We start from the raw sequence: 17544 nt of genomic DNA, 5'->3' as shown, positions 1-17544 counted from the left end.
CTGGTTCTGTTGGGGGCCATGGGTTGAGGGCATGGAAGCCCTTCCCTGTAGGGGCCCGTGGTCACCGCCAGGCGGCGCCCCGATGCCGGTTTATCCCGTGCGGTTGCCGGCCGGGGCGGGAGCCCGGCCGGGACGCCTTGGAGGACGTGAGGAGGGCGAGTGCCTCCTCCAGACAGAGTGGGGGCGTCCGTCCTGGTTAGGCAGGGGGCCTCGGGTACAGGGCTTTGAAGCCCAGCCCTGTAGGGACCCGTGGCCACCACCAGGCGGCGCCCCGGTGCCTAATTATCCCGGGAGCCCGGCACTTCCGCCACACCAGGAAGTGCGGGGGCTTTGTGTGGCACCGGAGAGCTGCCAGGAAGACAGCCGACACTTCCGCCACGCTTGGGCTAGAGACGGAACACCTGGGGCTCATCCGAGAGCCTTATTTAAGGGGCCGCCTCCCTCCAGTCAGTGGTGGAAGTCGGGAGGAAGTAGACGGAACTGGAGAGAGGGCGGAGGCGGCCAGGAAGGCACAAGAGACTGTGGGCCTGGACTTGGGAAATCGGTGCAAGAAGGCACTGGGGTGCAGTGAGAACTTGTAAATAGTGTAAATAAAAGTGTGTTGGGTGCAAAAATGTTGTCCGTCTGTCTGTGCCGGGGCCAGGTTTCACAATATATATATATATATGACAGCAACACTCATCACCCACAACAGTAGCAAAACAATTACGTTGACAATCATGTTATGTTATTTTCAAAATGTTTCCTTTTCTTTTTTATTACTTCTTTAACACACTACTTCTCCGCTGCGAAGCGCGGGTATTTTGCTAGTCAAGAAATATCCACGTCCGATAGTATCAAAAGCATCACTTTAATCTGGGAGAACTAGAATAGACACAATATTGACATCACTGTTTAATCTAAGACCAAGGCCCTTTCTATATGATGACCTGATCTGAAATTAGACTGAAAATTTCAATATTATTTTCATTAACAAAGTAATTCAATTGACTACCTTTTCAATTATTTAAGTAGGAATGGCAGATTGGAGATTGGCCTAAAATTGCTCATATTTGAGGAATTAAGGTTTGGTTTCTTAAGTAAAGATTTGGCTACAGCTATTGTGATCTACCAGTTTCAAAAGAACAATTAATAATATCTAAAAGACTATCAGTAAGGCAACTTGTTTTAAAAGTCAAAGTTGGAATTGGATTTAAAATGCAAGTCGAAGGACTTCAATGTTTTGAAGGTCTGAAGCACCAATATTTTTAATGTGCAGTTCCTCCCTGTGGATTAATAAAGTATATTTTACCTAATCTAATTCTTGTCTTTGTCTGATACTCTATTCATATATTGCTTTTCTTCACAATTGTTCAGACAGACGTGTTGTATTCTTCCATCCTATTTAAATCTATGTCATTTAAGTCTAACTCTGATTTTGTGTCTCACCTCATATAGTGAACAGTACATAGTGCGACTGTGCCCAGATATTTTTATAGTTGGAGCACAGGCAGGCTAAGTGACCGGCTCAGGCCTACATAGTGAGTCAGAGGAATTGAATCATCAGTGTTTACAGTCCAGTTATATGGGCACTACACCACTTTTCCAACCTAAAATTAAGAAAGAACAAGAAAATGTTTATAAGGATGTCAGCTTTATTAATCATTTTGTACAGTGTAAGGCGGAGTGGTGGCTCTGAGGCTAGGGATCTGCAAGGCCCTTAACCTGCAATTGCTTTGGCCTGGGTATGATGTTAATCCACATCCAGCCCTGCAAGCAGGGAAACTTGAGGATTGGTGGCAGGATTGGCACTCCAGCCACTGTATAAAACCTCACTGTGTTCAGTGTGGTAGTGAGGAGTCACCCGTTGCATGGCTGCACTCAGATTTCATTCTGGGTGATTTGCTTTTTGGTGGGTGCAGCAAGGCAATCAGCGCATGTTTCCAACCTCTGTCTATCTCTCGTAAAATGTGCAAGAAGTGCAGGGGATGAAAGATTACATGATTTGTTCACAATTTTTCAGCATAGTTTCCAATTCATCGTGAGATCTCTAAATTTTGACAGCCAATTAACATTCTAGCTGGAAGCACCGGTATCTGTACGAATGTTTTATAGGTATGGTGAGTTGAGCTGCCATTTTTGCTCGGCAATCTTTTGTGGTAAGACAAACACGAGACATCAGAGAGAAGTGTCCCTGTTTTGTTTGCCCTCTCCAAAGCACCTGCTCTCCTTTCCTTGCAGCAAAGTTGTGCGTATTGTACTGGCAAGGCTCTTGTTAGTTGTGTGCTCACCCACCCACACACACGCCAGTAGACTCCTACAATTTAACGATGCCTTCATGTGCTCTTGGACTATTCAGAGCTCTGAGATGTGATTTTTCACTTTTCCACTTCAGTGTGCTCTTGTGGGTTTCCAGTCAGACTGTTTGGAAAAATGCGAGATCACTGTTATTACTAGGTCTGCGAAAAAAAAATAAAAGACAATTATATATAAACCATTTTTATGTGGAAAGGAAGAGCAAAATAAATGTATTAAATATGTACCACTTAGCTCCAAGTGTATTTCGACCGAAAAATGACATTTCAGGCTAACCACGTTGTATGTTTTATTTTAAACAATGGATTAAGGTGAAAGGTCAGTGTTACATCACCACTCGGACAATTCGGGCAGCTTTGTTTCGTCTAAATTGTCCAACACTGATGCTCTGTACAAGAGAGGACAGAGCCAACTATACTTCCTTAGAAGGCTGGCGTCCTTCAACATCTGCTATAAGATGCTGCAGATGTTCTATCAGACGGTTGTGGTGATGTGCTGGGGAGGCAGCATAAAGAAGAGGGACGCCTCACGTCTGGACAAACTGGTGAGGAAGGCAGGCTCTATTGTAGGCACGGAGCTGGACAGTTTGACATCCGTGGCAGAGCGATGGGCACTGAGCACACTCCTGTCAATCATGGAGAATCCACTGAACAGGATCATCTCCAGACAGAGGAGCAGCTTCAGTGACAGACTGCTGTCACCATCCTGCTCCACTGACAGACTGAGGAGATCGTTCCTCCCCCACACTATGCGTCTCTTCAGTTCCACCGAAGAGGGGTAAACGTTAACATTATACAAGATTATACACTGTTATACCTGCCTCGCACTCTCCATTTTTTTTTTTTTATTACTCTTTAATATCAGTATCCTGCTGCTGGAGTATGTGAATTTCCCCTTGGGATTAATAAAGTATCTATCTATCTATAATTATTTATTTATTTATTTGTCACATGCACAGTTATACAGGACAACATGCAGTGAAATTCATCTTTTCACATACCCCTTGGGGTCAGAGCGCAGGGTCAGCCGTTGTCCAGCACCCTTGGAGCAATTGAAGGTTAAGGGTTTTGCTCAAGGGCCCAGCAGAGTAACTTCTTTTTTGGCAGTGACGGGGATTCTAACCAGCAACCTTTGGGATGCCAGCGCAGATCCTTAGCCTCAGAGCCACCACTCCACCCCCTATCTATCTATCTAATACTTTTGTGAAAAATTTGGTTAACCTAAGTGAAAGGGTACTCAAGTTATTGTGTTTATATATATACACACACACACACAGACATAATTCCAAAAATGATATTTTCAGGACTCAGGGAGATCTAAAATGACGAGATTCATCAAAATCTCGAAATGGAATTTTTTCAGGATTCCAATACTTTCCCAATACTTTGTATACGAGAAAGTCAGGGAGGTCTAATACGTCGAAATACATCAAAATCTCGATATCTGTCTATCCATCTTATCCTGCCAACTATGCTAAAGTAGAAATCGATCTATCTATCTAATCCTGCTAACTATGCTATCTATCTGATCCTGCCAACTACACTAAAATATCTATCTATCTATCTATCTATCTATCTATCTATCTATCTATCTATCTATCTATCTATCTATCTATCTATCTATCTAATCCTGCCAACTATGCTATCTATCTATCTATCTATTAGGGCTGTGCGATATGACCAAAATCTTATATCCCGATATTTCATTTCATATCCCGATATCACGATATAGTACATTTTCTTTGTATTCAGTGAATAGTTTATATAATCACCACTCCTTTTTTTTTCATTTAAATTAAAAAAATCAAAAATGAGAAGTACTTAACTTGTAATTATTTCTGTTCTTTTATTTAGAACATTTGAGCAAATGTTTGACTTAAAATGTAAACATAAAATGTTAATGTATCAAATATAAAACACTTTTCAAAAACAAATTACTAAAGGCCCAATATAAAATACTGCTATATAAAATGCCTGCCATAAACAAAATGTGAACTGTAGCAGCAATAACTCTCACAACATATATTAAATATAAAAGGATCAAAGCACTAACAACTAAACTATATAAGGCCAATAAACCCTTTAAACAAAATAAATACAAGTCTAACATTAACTGTCAAAACCAAATGTAAACATTGTACTTCAAACTGTAGCAGCAATAAGGCTTACGCCAAAAATATATTAAATATATAATATTAAATATAATATTTTTTAGGCTACATTCTAGTAAAATGTTAATTTGCACATCGTAGTGTGGCAAATCTCCGTTAATGAGTTACAGCTGATCGCCCCGTGCGTGGGACTGGACGGCGCTAACGTGTTGATGCCGTCCAGCCCCAAGCACGGGCGATCCGCGTAACTCGTTAACGGAGATTTAACGCGTTAATGTTGTGGCGTAAGCGTAATTTTAACAAGATTAACGCTGACAGCAAACGCTGCAGGGAAAATTATGCCTTAAGCAAATTGTTTTGGTAGCAATTAATCTTCCAAGCTTTTAACATGCTCGTTTAAATAGTACCTTTACAACTGTAATATCCTACGTGGCCTGCCTCTCAGTTGTAAACTCTCTGCATGCTTGCTCACATGCTTTTTTCGGAGGTGATAGAAGAGGTTTGTCGTGTTGGAGTCTGTGGTAGCAATCGGTTTGCAGCATAATTTGCATAGTACCGTTCTCTGGTCCGTGTCAGACTCTTCAAATCCAAACCATCTCCATACTACAGAGGTAGCCCCTCGTTTAGGAACAAGGTCCTTCTGTGTGGAGCTACCTGGTGTTGCCTCGTCTTCATCAGCCATGCTAGTGTGTCTGCATCCACGTGGTGGCCATCAAAAAAATGAAAAAAATATTGCCGTAAACAGTTTATTTTGCGACACCACGAAACAAACGATAGCGTAATGTGCAGCGATAGACGTTTTCATATTGTCATCCGATATATATCGTTATATCGAACAGCCCTACTATCTATCTATCTATCTATCTATCTATCTATCTATCTATCTATCTATCTATCTATCTATCTATCTATCTATCTATCTATCTATCTATCTAACGTGTAATTTTCCAGCTTGTCGAGCATTCTCATGATACTTCCGACTCGACTACTCAATTCAGCAAAAGACAGAATCACACCTGTTTGATTTTGTTGTGACAAATGATAGAACACAATGGCTGAGTCGCTGAGTGTATCACACTACACAGCCAGTGGTCACAGATACGTCATACAACTAGCAGCGATCATCAAAATGAAGGCTCCTGGTGGAAACTTATTGGAAGAGTCATGTCATTTTCTGCTGGAAATTCAAAAAGGGAGCTCACTTACAATCATCAGTGAGTCAGTATGTACTGCTTGAAATGGTTGACTAAATAAAGGTATAGCACTTTAACTCTTTGAGGGATGAATATTTTTTCCACACAAAGCGATGGCGTCACACAGAGATCAACATAAAATGTCAGTTGCTGCGTGCTGTGGCTGCTGTCGGTGCCTGTCTCTGGTGGAATGTGTGGTCTGCTGGCTGGCTGCCTGGCTGTCTTTGTGCGACGCAGTCTGATTTGTATCTCTTGGCATCATAAGTGGCTGTCCTTCCAGGCGAACATTGCCATAGGCGCATCAGCTACATGAACGTGTTGAGCATCACAATCAGCTGATGCCGGTACCTCACTTTCGTTTTTTAATGTCCATCTCCAGATCACTTGAATCAAAATTGGAGTCCGACAATTCTGAGTCTGATTCGGCGATAATACACTAAACGTCATCCACGGAGTTCTTTGCTTTGCAAATTTGCTTTGGTCTCTCGCCAGATGTCAGTGCCATTTTAGAGGTTGTTTGCTCCTTGCTACTCACGCACGCGCAGGGAAACAAAGTCAACTCAATGAAGCGAACGTTCCTTCTGGCAAAGAGAATTGAATTAAAATGCAACAGCGAATTTTCTCATGGTTTACAGTGGATTACCGTCCTCTACCCTTGAATTTCGACAAAAGTCGACATCTGCCCTGAAGGAGTTAAGGAGCACTGAGTCCCTCACTCTCCTGCCTAACCTTTTTCATGTTTGTTTTTAACCTCATCTGCTCATCTTTTGTTTACCAAGTGCATTTGTTGTTTTTTTTTAACAAACCAGCTTCAGGCACTTATGAACAGTAGGGGGCACCAGCGAGCCCCTAAACCCCAGACTCAAGACCCTACACGGCTCCAGGTTCATTAAACAGATTTTTAATCCACACAGCTCAATTATGACAACTAATACAGTCAATATACAGTTTGAATGCTCTCTCTCTCTCTCTCTCTCTCTCTCTCTCTCTTTTCTGTCACCTTCTCTCCTCCAGTGAGTTTCACCCCATTCTCCCTGACTCTGACTCGCTGAGGTATGGCCCAGGAGTACTTCTGGTGGCATGTCATGGCTTGTTGGAAACACTTCTGGGTCACATGGAAACCAGGGAAGTCCTCCCCTGGCAGCACCATCTACTGTCACCCAAGGACCCCTGCAGGGCTGCGCTTCTGGTCTGCAGTTTCCATATAGCCCTATAGGTGTCCAAATTGGGACTACTTACCAGGAACACTGCCACCTATTAATTTGGAGGATGTACTGCCCCGGGCTTCCAGTTCTTACCAGTCCATTCTTCCTTCTAGCATCCCAGCCGGGGATGCCTTATAATTCCACAATCTGGTCGCCTTTTCATAATGGCTTCCCAGCCGTGCAAGAAATCCTCCTCGATCCTGGCCAGGATGCCCGTTTGTCCTCCTCGGCACTTACACACTAGAATCAACATGAAAATAGCTACTATTTTTTCAGGATTTCACTGCGTTTACATAAACCAGAGCTACTACTGGAGTTAAACATCTTGTAGAATGGCTGACGTGTATTATGCCATTGAAACTGGCTGGCAAAATACAAAAGAATTACAAGCCCAAAATTAGGCAAAGACACTGTATTCTCTGTAGGCAGTTTATTAAAATGGCAGCTATATATTGCCTGTCTTGCCTGACTTACTTTTACTTTCTTATTTCTGTCATAACATTTTATTTTCAAATAAATGCAAAGCAGCACTGATGCATGTACACATATATTTAGTGGCCACTTTATTAGGTACATTTGATGACAAGTAAAACCCCCTGTTACCTTTTAAACAGCCTGAATTCTTCTATTTCACGGATTCAATAAGGTGCCAGAAACATTCCTTAAGGATTTTGGTAGACTGTGACTGGCATCACGCAGTTCCTGCAGATTTTTCAGCTTTGTGCCGTGGTGCATTGTTCATTTGAAACGGGACAGATTGTGGACATTAAGAGACATGCGTGGTCAGCAAAAATGTTTAGATAATTTGAGGCATTCTAATGACACCCATGTTGCATTAAGATGCCTAATGAGTGCCAAAGTGCATTTCTCAGCATGGCTGTGCCATCAGCAGCCTTGAGTGTTGACACAAGGCAGGGTGGATCCATGGATTTATGCTGTTTGTGCCAAAATCCTGACCCTACCATCTGCATTCTGTAGTAGAAACTGGGATTTGTCAGAGCCGATGATATCATCAATCATCCAGTTTTGGAGATGACGTGCCCAAATTAGTCTTGCAGACAGGCAGGTTGTTCTACTGCTGCAGCCCATCCTCTTCAAGGTCTGCTGTAAAGAGCTGTTATTTGATTAATTGTGGCTTTTCTGTAGACTTGTACTAGTCTGATCATTCTTCTCTGACCTTTTCAATTAAATAAACAGAACAACTGCTTACTTCCTTACATTTACCTGTGCTTCAATAACCCAATTATTCACTGAAACCTGATTTCGAAAATGCAACGTAAACCCTTAGTCTAATTAGAGAAAGTCGGGTTATTGGCCTCTGAGAAATCTAATTAACAGAGTGATTCTTATTCTTCGCAAGTGATAAGATTAAGTGGCCATGTGAACCCATCACCTGGTTAGATAGATAGATAGATAGATATGAAAGGCACTATATGATAGATAGATAGATAGATAGATAGATAGATATGAAAGGCACTATATAATAGATAGATAGATACTTTATTAATCCCAAGGGGAAATTCACATACTCCAGCAGCAGCATACTGATAAAAAACAATATTAAATTAAAGAGTGATAACAATGCAGGTATAACAGAAAATAACTTTGTATAATGTTAACATTTACCCCCCCGGGTGGAATTGAAGAGTCACATAGTGTGGGGTCTCCTCAGTCTGTCAGTGGAGCAGGATGGTGACAGCAGTCTGTCTCTGAAGCTGCTCCTCTGTCTGGAGATGATCCTGTTCAGTGGATGCAGTGGATTCTCAATGATTGACAGGAGCCTGCTCAGCGCCCATTGCTCTGCCACGGATGTCAAACTACTTTTAAGGATTTTGTAGATTTTTCGTAGCTTTTTTGTAGATTTTGTCGAGAGACTGAGTGAAGAGCCCGAGCGTCAGGGCTTGTGAGTGTCCTGGATAAAAAACAAAGAGCCAGGCCTTTAATGACCACTTAGGTATGGCCATCAGCAGGGTGTCTGTCTGCGGAGAGAGTGTCGACCTCGTCGAGAGGTTTACTTACCTTGGCAGTGACATTCATGTCTCTGGTGACACTTTCTATGAAGTTAGTAGACAGATTGTGAGAGCATGGGGGGGTCATGAGGTCGCTGAAAAGGGGTGTGTGGCGCTCCCGATATCTATGCAAAACGACGATGGTCCAAGTCTATAGAGTCCTGGTGCTTCCTGTATTAGTATATGGATGCGAGACAAGGACGCTGTCCAGTGATCTGAGACGAAGACTGGACTCCTTTGGCATTGTGTCTCTCCAGTAAATCCTTGGGTAGCGCTGGTTTGACTTTGTCTTGCTCATGGAGTCCCAAATGAGGTACATGACCTGCATTGTAAGGGAGCGTCAGTTACAGCACTACGGCCATGTGGCGCATTTCACCGAGGCTGATCAGGCTCGTAAGATCCCCATTGTTGGGGACCCTAGTAGCTGGACCAGGCCAAGGGGTCTCCCATGTAACACTTGACTGTGGCAGGTAGAGGGTCATTTCTGGAGGGTGGGACTGGACCGCGTGTCTACCTGGCGGGTTTCCAACCAGGATGCCGAGTTGTTTCGTTGTGTAGTTGGTGCGACAACACCCTGTACCAGTGCATGCTCCCCAACTTGACTTGACTTGTAGTCTGCATATGTCCGTTGCACTGTGTTAGCCTGCGCCTGTATTTGCTTTGCACGTGCTTTCAACGGCCACGGGTACAAGCATCCACAAAGTACATTTCCAGAGGCAAATGTTCGGACAAACACATTCTTCCTTCTCGTGGATGAAATATGAAATGAAATCTCAATATTTCAGAAATTGCTAAATTTATGTTGATCAGCTTAATGTCCAGTGGTAAACTCAGCAATGCAATCTCGAGAGCAGTAGGGTAACCCATTAAAAGTAACATGCTTTCATAGAAGGCCGGGATGCCTTTTTGTCGAAAGGACCAGGGGATCAAGCATGATCAGAACAGTACCTCCCCCGCGACACTAGATGGCACTCCCCATGGGCTGCAGCGGTGCCTCGGACTCCCACAGGGCTTCATGCGAGATGGAGTTGTCTACAGCCCTGTTGGGATCCAGGGGCGCTGCCAGGGGGTGCTGCAGCTGTTCCTGAGCCCGTATGGGTGCTCCTTTCACCACACCCGGAAATGCTGCTGGAAGTAGGTGATCAAGCACTTCCGGGTAACGTATAAAAAGAGCCATTAGACACTAGTCGGTGAGCCAGAGTTTGGTGGAAGGTGGACGAAGCTTGCCGTGGAGGAGAAAAGAAAATAAAAGAGAAGGAAAGTGTTTTGTGCTTTAGGCGGTGTTGTGCCTTTTTCCCACGAGGTGAAAAAAAATAAAAAAACATTTGTGTTTTTATCAGTGTGCCTCTTGCGTCTGTCTGTGTCAGGTTGGGTGGCTGGTACGGCCCGTACAGTTGTCACACATGCGTTAGCAATCTGATTACTTTTTAAAGCAACAAGTAACCTAATGTAATACTTATCTTATTGAAGTAAAAATACCTGCGTTATTGTTCCAGCAGCACTGAGTGTCAGGTAAGAAGCACATGTATCGGTACGCCAGTCCTTTGCAGGGTACAATCGCACGTCCAAGCAGAAAAGGGTTTGCAGCATCTGATATGATCTGTTTCTGTTTCTTTTTCTGGTTTCTTTGTGGTGGTGGCCTGCGCCACCTCCACCTACTCAAAGCTTCATGATGCTCCAACAATGATGGACGGATTAAAAGGAAGAAGTCTACGTAACCATCATCATCATCAAGCCCTTCCGTGAGAATCCTAAATCCAAAGAGGACTGTTTCATTTATGTTAGGTAGAATGCCCAGAGGGCACTGGGCGGTCTCATGGTCTGGAATCCCTACAGATTTTATTTTTTCTCCAGCCGTCTGGAGTTTTTTTTGTTTTTTCTGTCCCCCCTGGCCATTGAACCTTACTCTTATTCGATGTTAATGTTGATTTATTTTTTATAATTATGTCTTTCATTTTTCTATTCTTTAATATGTAAAGCACTTTGAGCTACTGTTTGTATGAAAATGTGCTATATAAATAAATGTTGTTGTTGTTGTTGTTGATAACAGAAACCTATAAATAAACTGTCAATTTAGCTAAACGTATTTATAAAACACAAGACAGTGATCACAGGCGTCATGCTTATTTTCGGATTGACAGCGGTTGACGACGATATTGTGAGAAACGTGGGACACAGACAGGTAGAGCACAGCACAGCACACGTTTAATTTACAAGTGGCAAACCGCTTTTCCCTCGTGCCCCACAGCAGCACTGTAGCTGCATTTTCCCAAAATTAGCAACTCTAGCATACAAAATGGGATTCGGTAAAAGCCTGATGTGTCGAAATGATTCCACAGAAAAAAATATCTTCGTTTTTTAAAAGCTTTAGTAAACACTCAAAGTAAACCAGTTCACACAAAAAAGAGAAAGTTTGAAATTAAATATATTGTAGGTTTCTAAAATTGAAAACAAGATAGTGAAACATTTGTACCCCTGATGATTTGGAGTATTTCAATTGTTGTACCTGACATTTTTGTATTTTAGTATATTATTATTATTTTTTTTAATATTTAGTAGTTTTTGATTTCTCTCCTTGTATTATATACGTAATACTTACATACTGGAAATGTTTACATTTTACAGGCTTTGTCTTGAGCGACACATGGGAAAGGTACTTTATAAATCAGGGGTCACCAACTCCAGTCCTGAAGTTCTGCCGTGGCTGCAGGTTTTCATTGTAACACTTTCCTTAATGAGTGACCTGTTTTTGCTGCTAATTAACTTCTTTTGAGCTAATTTTAATTGACTTGCTCTTGACGACGCAGACCCTTTAATTGTTTCTTTTTCCTTAATTAGCAGCCAAACAATAATGAGATACAAAATGAGCCAAAACAACTGGTGTTCATCTTACAATATCTGAAAATAAAGAAAGATGAAGGTCTCAGGAATGCCGATCTGCTCAGGTCCCCAAAACATTTTAACAGTGCTGCTCTTAGAAAAGAGAAAATCAACAATTTCAGAAATGTCTGCTAATGTACCACAACAGCAACATTTATTTCTATAGCACATTTTCATACAAATAGTGTAGCTCAAAGTGCTTTACATGATGAAGAAAGAGAAAAACGACAAAGTAAGAATTAAAATAAGACCAAACTCATTAACATAGAATAAAAGTAAGGTCCGATGGCCAGGGAGGACAGAAAAAACAAAAAATACTCCAGACGGCTGGAGAAAAAAATAAAATCTGCAGGGGTACCAAGGCTATGAGACCACCCAGCCCACCCTACCTAACATAAATGATCCATCCTCATTGTTTTTGGGGTTCTCATGGAAGGACTTGATGATGATGGTCATGTGGACTTACACTCTCTCCTTTTGCTACTTTACAAAGTCACTTGCTTTGGCTTTGTTGGTTTGCTTATTTTTCAAACATAAAGTCATTTTCTAAATCCATTCCTGAATGCTTTAAATTTCCAATCAAAACTCCACTAGGATTGTCAAAATAGGAGGAACGGCTGAATTTTCAGAATCCATTTGAAACACTGTTCTTGTCTAACTCTTCATTTTATCGTTTCTTCCTGCAACATGTATAAGAAAGAGAGCACAAGAGCAGCAACAAGCCACGGAATTAATGAACGGGTTTAATTAACGACAAGAATCGGCACCTCATTAAGCAGCTGGTTGGGGAGGAATTGGTTGGAGTTTGAAACCCTGACTTAGTTGGTCTTCTGTTGACTCCCTCACTTCACATTTCATTTTTGTTTGGGTGTCACTTAAGGAAAGGAATGAAGTAATTCAGAGGAACGATGAAGAAATTCAGGGGAACAAATCTTAAAAAAGCAATTCAATTAAAACGAATTCACAAGAAGTTAATTCACAGCACAAGCAGGGCACTCATTAAGAAAAGGGTTAGAATGAAACCTGCAGCCACGGTGGTCCTCCTGGACTGGACTTGGCGACCCCTGATATAAATAAAGTGTATTATTAATGCATTTCAGTTTTTAAACTTTCTACAAGTGTCTAGTTGCTTAATGGATTTTCTTATCTTTGTATCTGTGCTATAATAAAAATATAATTAACTAAGCTTATACTGTATAAGCAATACTCAGTTTTCTGTCATTTTTCTCGGGTATGCTTTGATGAAAGTGTCACCATCCAAATGTTCAGCAGATTGTTAACTGGGCAGTCAGATATCAACAGTGCTAAGATGCCTATGTGATTATAAAACTTGAACTGTCAATAAAATGAACTCCACTTTTAGTTATATTTGTTATTTTTTTTTAGATCCAAAAGATCTGAAAGTTGTCAACATACAAGTCCCCAGAATCACCAGACTGAAACACGCTTGTGCTTCAGTGAACTATGACTGCGTTTGTGTGCTTTGGCTGGTCATTAAACAGCTGCTGGGCCATAAAGACACATTACCTAATGGTTTCTGGATGGTGTCTCGATGTATGGCTGAATTAGAGAAGTACCAAGGTGAGTTTCTTGTAATGACAACCTATTGACAACTGTCCTTTCTTTGTGAAATTTACTATGTCCTGATGAAAGAATTTCAAACACCTTGACAATGGTAAGTTGAAGTGACACAGGCAGACCAATTAGTATGGAACTGTCATTTTAACAAATGCCTCCACAGTAATGTGCTGTTCATCTCTGTTCTCTGTTATGATCACAAAATGTGAATGTTATAACAAAGGAAAGGATTGTGCAATTTAGCTCATGAAGAAAAAAAGAATTGTCAGTTGAGTCAAACACACCCCATTGTCTATGGTATTTTGAGAAGCACCGTGAGCTCATAGCTCATACAGTCACCTATTGTCTGAGTTAAGATGGACCGCAACATCTTTGTACTTTTAAGGTTTTCAGAGAAATGACCTTCTGTAGACTACAGATTGGAACTGTTCCTGGATACAGACACACTGCAGGGATATTACTTGCTTTGCCTATAAATATATGGAAACCTCCCAGGAAAGGCTGCAATCATTTGAAAAGATGTATATCGTAAGAACAAAGAGCAGAAAGTTCACAAAGGTTTGGGGCACCAAAGTGATCCCTGTATAACTGCAAGAGCTTAAATCAAAATACAAAGCAGAAAATAAATGCAAGTAGTTGAAAACCGACTGTATCAAGATGGTGGAGGGGCCTGTTTTATGAGCTGGGAAGCGGAAGAGGCGGGCTCAGGTGGCTGGAAACCGGAAGTGATGTCAGTAGTGAAAGACCTGTCAATCATCCTTGCTGCAGAGGGAGAGAGAGAGAGAGAGAGAGAGAGAGAGGTTAGAAGCAGGCTCTGATACGGCGCTTTGCCACACCCACCACATGACAAACCTGAGTGCAGCCATACAACAGGTGACACCTCAGCACCACACTAGTTCAGATAAAAGGAACGGTGTCAAGTTTTGTATGGTGGCTGGAGTGACAATTCTGCCACCAAGCCCCAGGTTTTTCCCTGTAGGTTGGAGGGCCTACAAGCAGGGCTGAATGCAGATTAACGTCATACCCAGGATGGAGCAATTACACGCTAAGGGCCTTGCTCAGGGGCTCAGCGTAGAAGGAAAGAGAAGATGTATTAATTAACAGTGCCAAACCCTGGTTTGGAGTGAGGCCGGCCGGTCCAGGTGGATGAACACTGGAAGTTACATCAGAGATATTATTGCCATCAATCATCTGACATGTAGAGGGCAGAAGAGAAAAAGGCATTAGGAAACAGTGCCAACTCCTGGAGCGGCAGTAGAATTACAGTCACTAGAACCCTTCAGCTGTCCCCTATGTGCACATGCACGACAATAAATAATATAAAATAAAAATTACAAAAAGCTGTTATATGACATTATTTTCTACATACAGTATACAGGTCAATAATGCATCATAATAAACTTGACTGTCCACACACCAAGCACACACTATGGACAATTTAGGATCGCCAATGCACCCAACCTGCATGTCTTTGGCACAGTGAGCACAACATGTGAACAATAATTAAAAATGATGGCCTAAAACTTCCGGTAACTTGCATTGAGCCACTCTCCTATATGGAGTGAGTATAGCATTCATGGTTAATAATGTGTTGTGTCATTTAAAAGAAAAGAGACACATCTGTTTTGTGTCTTTTTTTTGTAGTCCTCAAACATTCCCATCTCCAGTATGTATTTATCACGTTACCTGATCCTTTTATAGCCCTATGTGCCAGGATTGCAGGTTTGCGGTTCATTGCGGGTTTCCTGTATCAACGTCTTTCCTTTGTGACCGAGGAACAGGGCAACAAACGGAAAATTGGGGCACCAGCTGCACTACTCCATTTAATCAGTAAACCAAAAAAACTGCCCTGGGCACAAAGAAAGGGAGTTTGATTCAGCCTTATAAACGCCTTTAACAAAAATATCCAGCAGTGGGGAAACTCTGTCGTTGTTAAAAGCTCAGGACCAAATGAATGCCATCTTCTAGGGCAGGGGTCGCCAAGTCCAGTCCTGGAGGACCATCATGGCTGCAGTTTTCATTCTAACCCTTTTTTTTAAATGAGTGCCCTGTTTATGCTGCTAATTAACTTCTTGTGAATTCATTTTAATTGAGTTGCTTTCTTAAGGTGTGTTCCCCTGAATTTCTTCATCGTTCCTCTGAATTGCTTCATTTCTTTCCTTAAATGGCACCCAACCAGAAATGAAATGTGAAGTGAGGGAGTCAAGAGAAGACCAACTAAGACATGGCCTCAAAATCCAACCAGTTTCACTCCAACCAGCTGCTTAATGAGGTGCCGATTCTTGTCGTTAATTAAACCCGTTCTTTAATTCCGTGGCTTGTTGCTGCTCTTATGGTGCATTAGCAGACATTTCTGAAATTGTTGAGCATCGTTAAAATGTTTTGTGGACCTGAGCAGATCAGGATTCCTGAGACCTTCATCTTTCTTTATTTTCAGATAATGATTGATGGACACCAGTTGTTTTGGCTCATTTTGTATCTCACTATTGTTTGGCTGCTAATTCAGGAAAAAGAAACAATTAAGGGGTCTCAGTCTTCAAGAGCAAGTCAATTAAAATGAATTCAAAAGAAGTTAATTAGCAGCAAAAACAGGTCAGTCATTAAGAAAAGGGTTAGAATGAAAACCTGCAGCCACGGTGGTCCTCCGGGGGACCTCTAGGGGATGCCCGCTTTTATGACATCTGAGGTGTAAAGGGGTGTGGCGAACGTTGGGTGATATGTGGGTGGAGTTAGACATCCTCATTGGTCTTCTTTTTGGAACTGTGGTAAAAAGAGAAGATCCAGTGTTTGTGCCAGCGCCCCCTTTCATCCTGGAGTGGTATTGCTTACCTCATTAGAGCCAGCATCACACATGCATGACATCTTTTAAGCTTCGGACCAATAATGCTAATGCAGACAAAACCAAGAGTTGAACCGTATTTTTATTTTTAATTCCAGGAACAGATGCAGTGAGAGCACCTGTCTGTGTCCAGGTCACCTTTAACCATTCATTGCTGAGAAGTGCAAAGGCCATAATCAAATTTTGGAAGATGCACCCAGAAACCAGCATGGTTGCCTCAAGGGCTTACCAGTTCAAAATGGAGGAAAGTGAATCCGGAATTCTGTACGCAGCTGGTGAGATATTTGGAGCAGAATATCATCCCTGAGAAACCTGAAAATGTCCTGAAAGACATTTCAGTCCTAGCCGTGCATTTTCAAAGTTTTGTTATCATTAATAAGTAATGAAAAATGCTTTTTTAATTTAATAAAGTGCATGTTAGTAGTACAGAGATGGTGCCCCACTTTCTGACTGTCCCCTTGTCTTGCCTTATTAATGACATCTTGTGTTTCATTTGGAAACTTTTAATGCTTTTTTTGTTTTTAGATTTGATGGAATAAATTGAATTTACTTTTTAACATAAACAGGTTCATCGACAATGTTGACATGGCATAACATTCAGGTGAGTTCGACGACTAAGTTACCGATATAAATGTTGGAGTATTTCACATAATTAATTTATGCCATCCAAGAGTTAGTTATTACATTTTTGCATATTAAATAGTTTTTTTTAACACTGAGTCATATTCAAAAGTAATTGTGGTAACAAATGTGTTAGCAGACAATGTGAAATCTGTGCTTTTTAGGAGCATTTTGTAATGGAGTTGAAAATGGAGTACAAAGAGGGTCGTGGCTGTGCGCACAAGACACCCCTCAAACATCATACAGCTGGAACAAATCTGTATGGAGGAGCAGGAAAAAGTTAGAGACTGGTAGACTGTGAAAGGAAACTCTGACTTGAGTGGGCAAGCCCAGGGGGCACTTACATTTTCCACAGGTGGAAATAAAGGAAATAAACATTTCATTGGGTGTACTTACTTTTTCACATAACTATATGTATATATAAAATTAAAAGTATCGCAACATCTCCCGAACTTCAGAATCACACCTTAGAGTCATTTACTGAACCCATCAGAATTCTTCGTGCACTTCATTCTAAATTTTTGCCGTCTCTACCTGCTCATATCATTGGCTCCGTCTTTCGCTTGCCATTTCACGTTCATGCTTTCACATGCTGAGCTAGAAGCCATATGAAGCTTTTACAGCCACGTCCATTGGTGCCCCTTAAATGACTCTAATGGGTTTTGCGTGCACCTCCTGAGCGAGTGCACAATCACCTGACCTGACAGAATCAGGCCACCAAATGGAAGCCAATCAAAGAGGTAAAAAGTCAACCGTCAGCACTGGCGGTCCACATTGGTCCCCCTGTGTCGGTGAGCCCGTCTAGATGAGGCAC

The 17544-nt window shown here is 41.7% G+C and overlaps 1 protein-coding gene across 1 annotated transcript in view; it reads left to right on the top strand.

Moving 5' to 3' along the window:
- si:ch211-12e13.1 overlaps positions 1-17014 on the top strand; it is a 46359-nt gene extending 29345 nt beyond the window's left edge. Inside the window, exons 4-7 of the mRNA XM_039757997.1 lie at positions 13079-13273; positions 16208-16384; positions 16676-16710; positions 16895-17014. Of these exons, the coding sequence (XP_039613931.1) occupies positions 13079-13273; positions 16208-16384; positions 16676-16710; positions 16895-17014 (527 nt within the window). The remainder of the gene's footprint in view (positions 1-13078; positions 13274-16207; positions 16385-16675; positions 16711-16894) is intronic.
- Positions 17015-17544: the final 530 nt, after the last annotated feature.

Source organism: Polypterus senegalus, chromosome 7 (genome assembly GCF_016835505.1).
Source record: "Polypterus senegalus isolate Bchr_013 chromosome 7, ASM1683550v1, whole genome shotgun sequence".
Lineage (NCBI taxonomy): Eukaryota > Metazoa > Chordata > Cladistia > Polypteriformes > Polypteridae > Polypterus > Polypterus senegalus.
The sequence above is the reverse complement of the archived record's forward strand: the minus strand, read 5'-3'. Positions and strand labels throughout refer to the sequence as shown.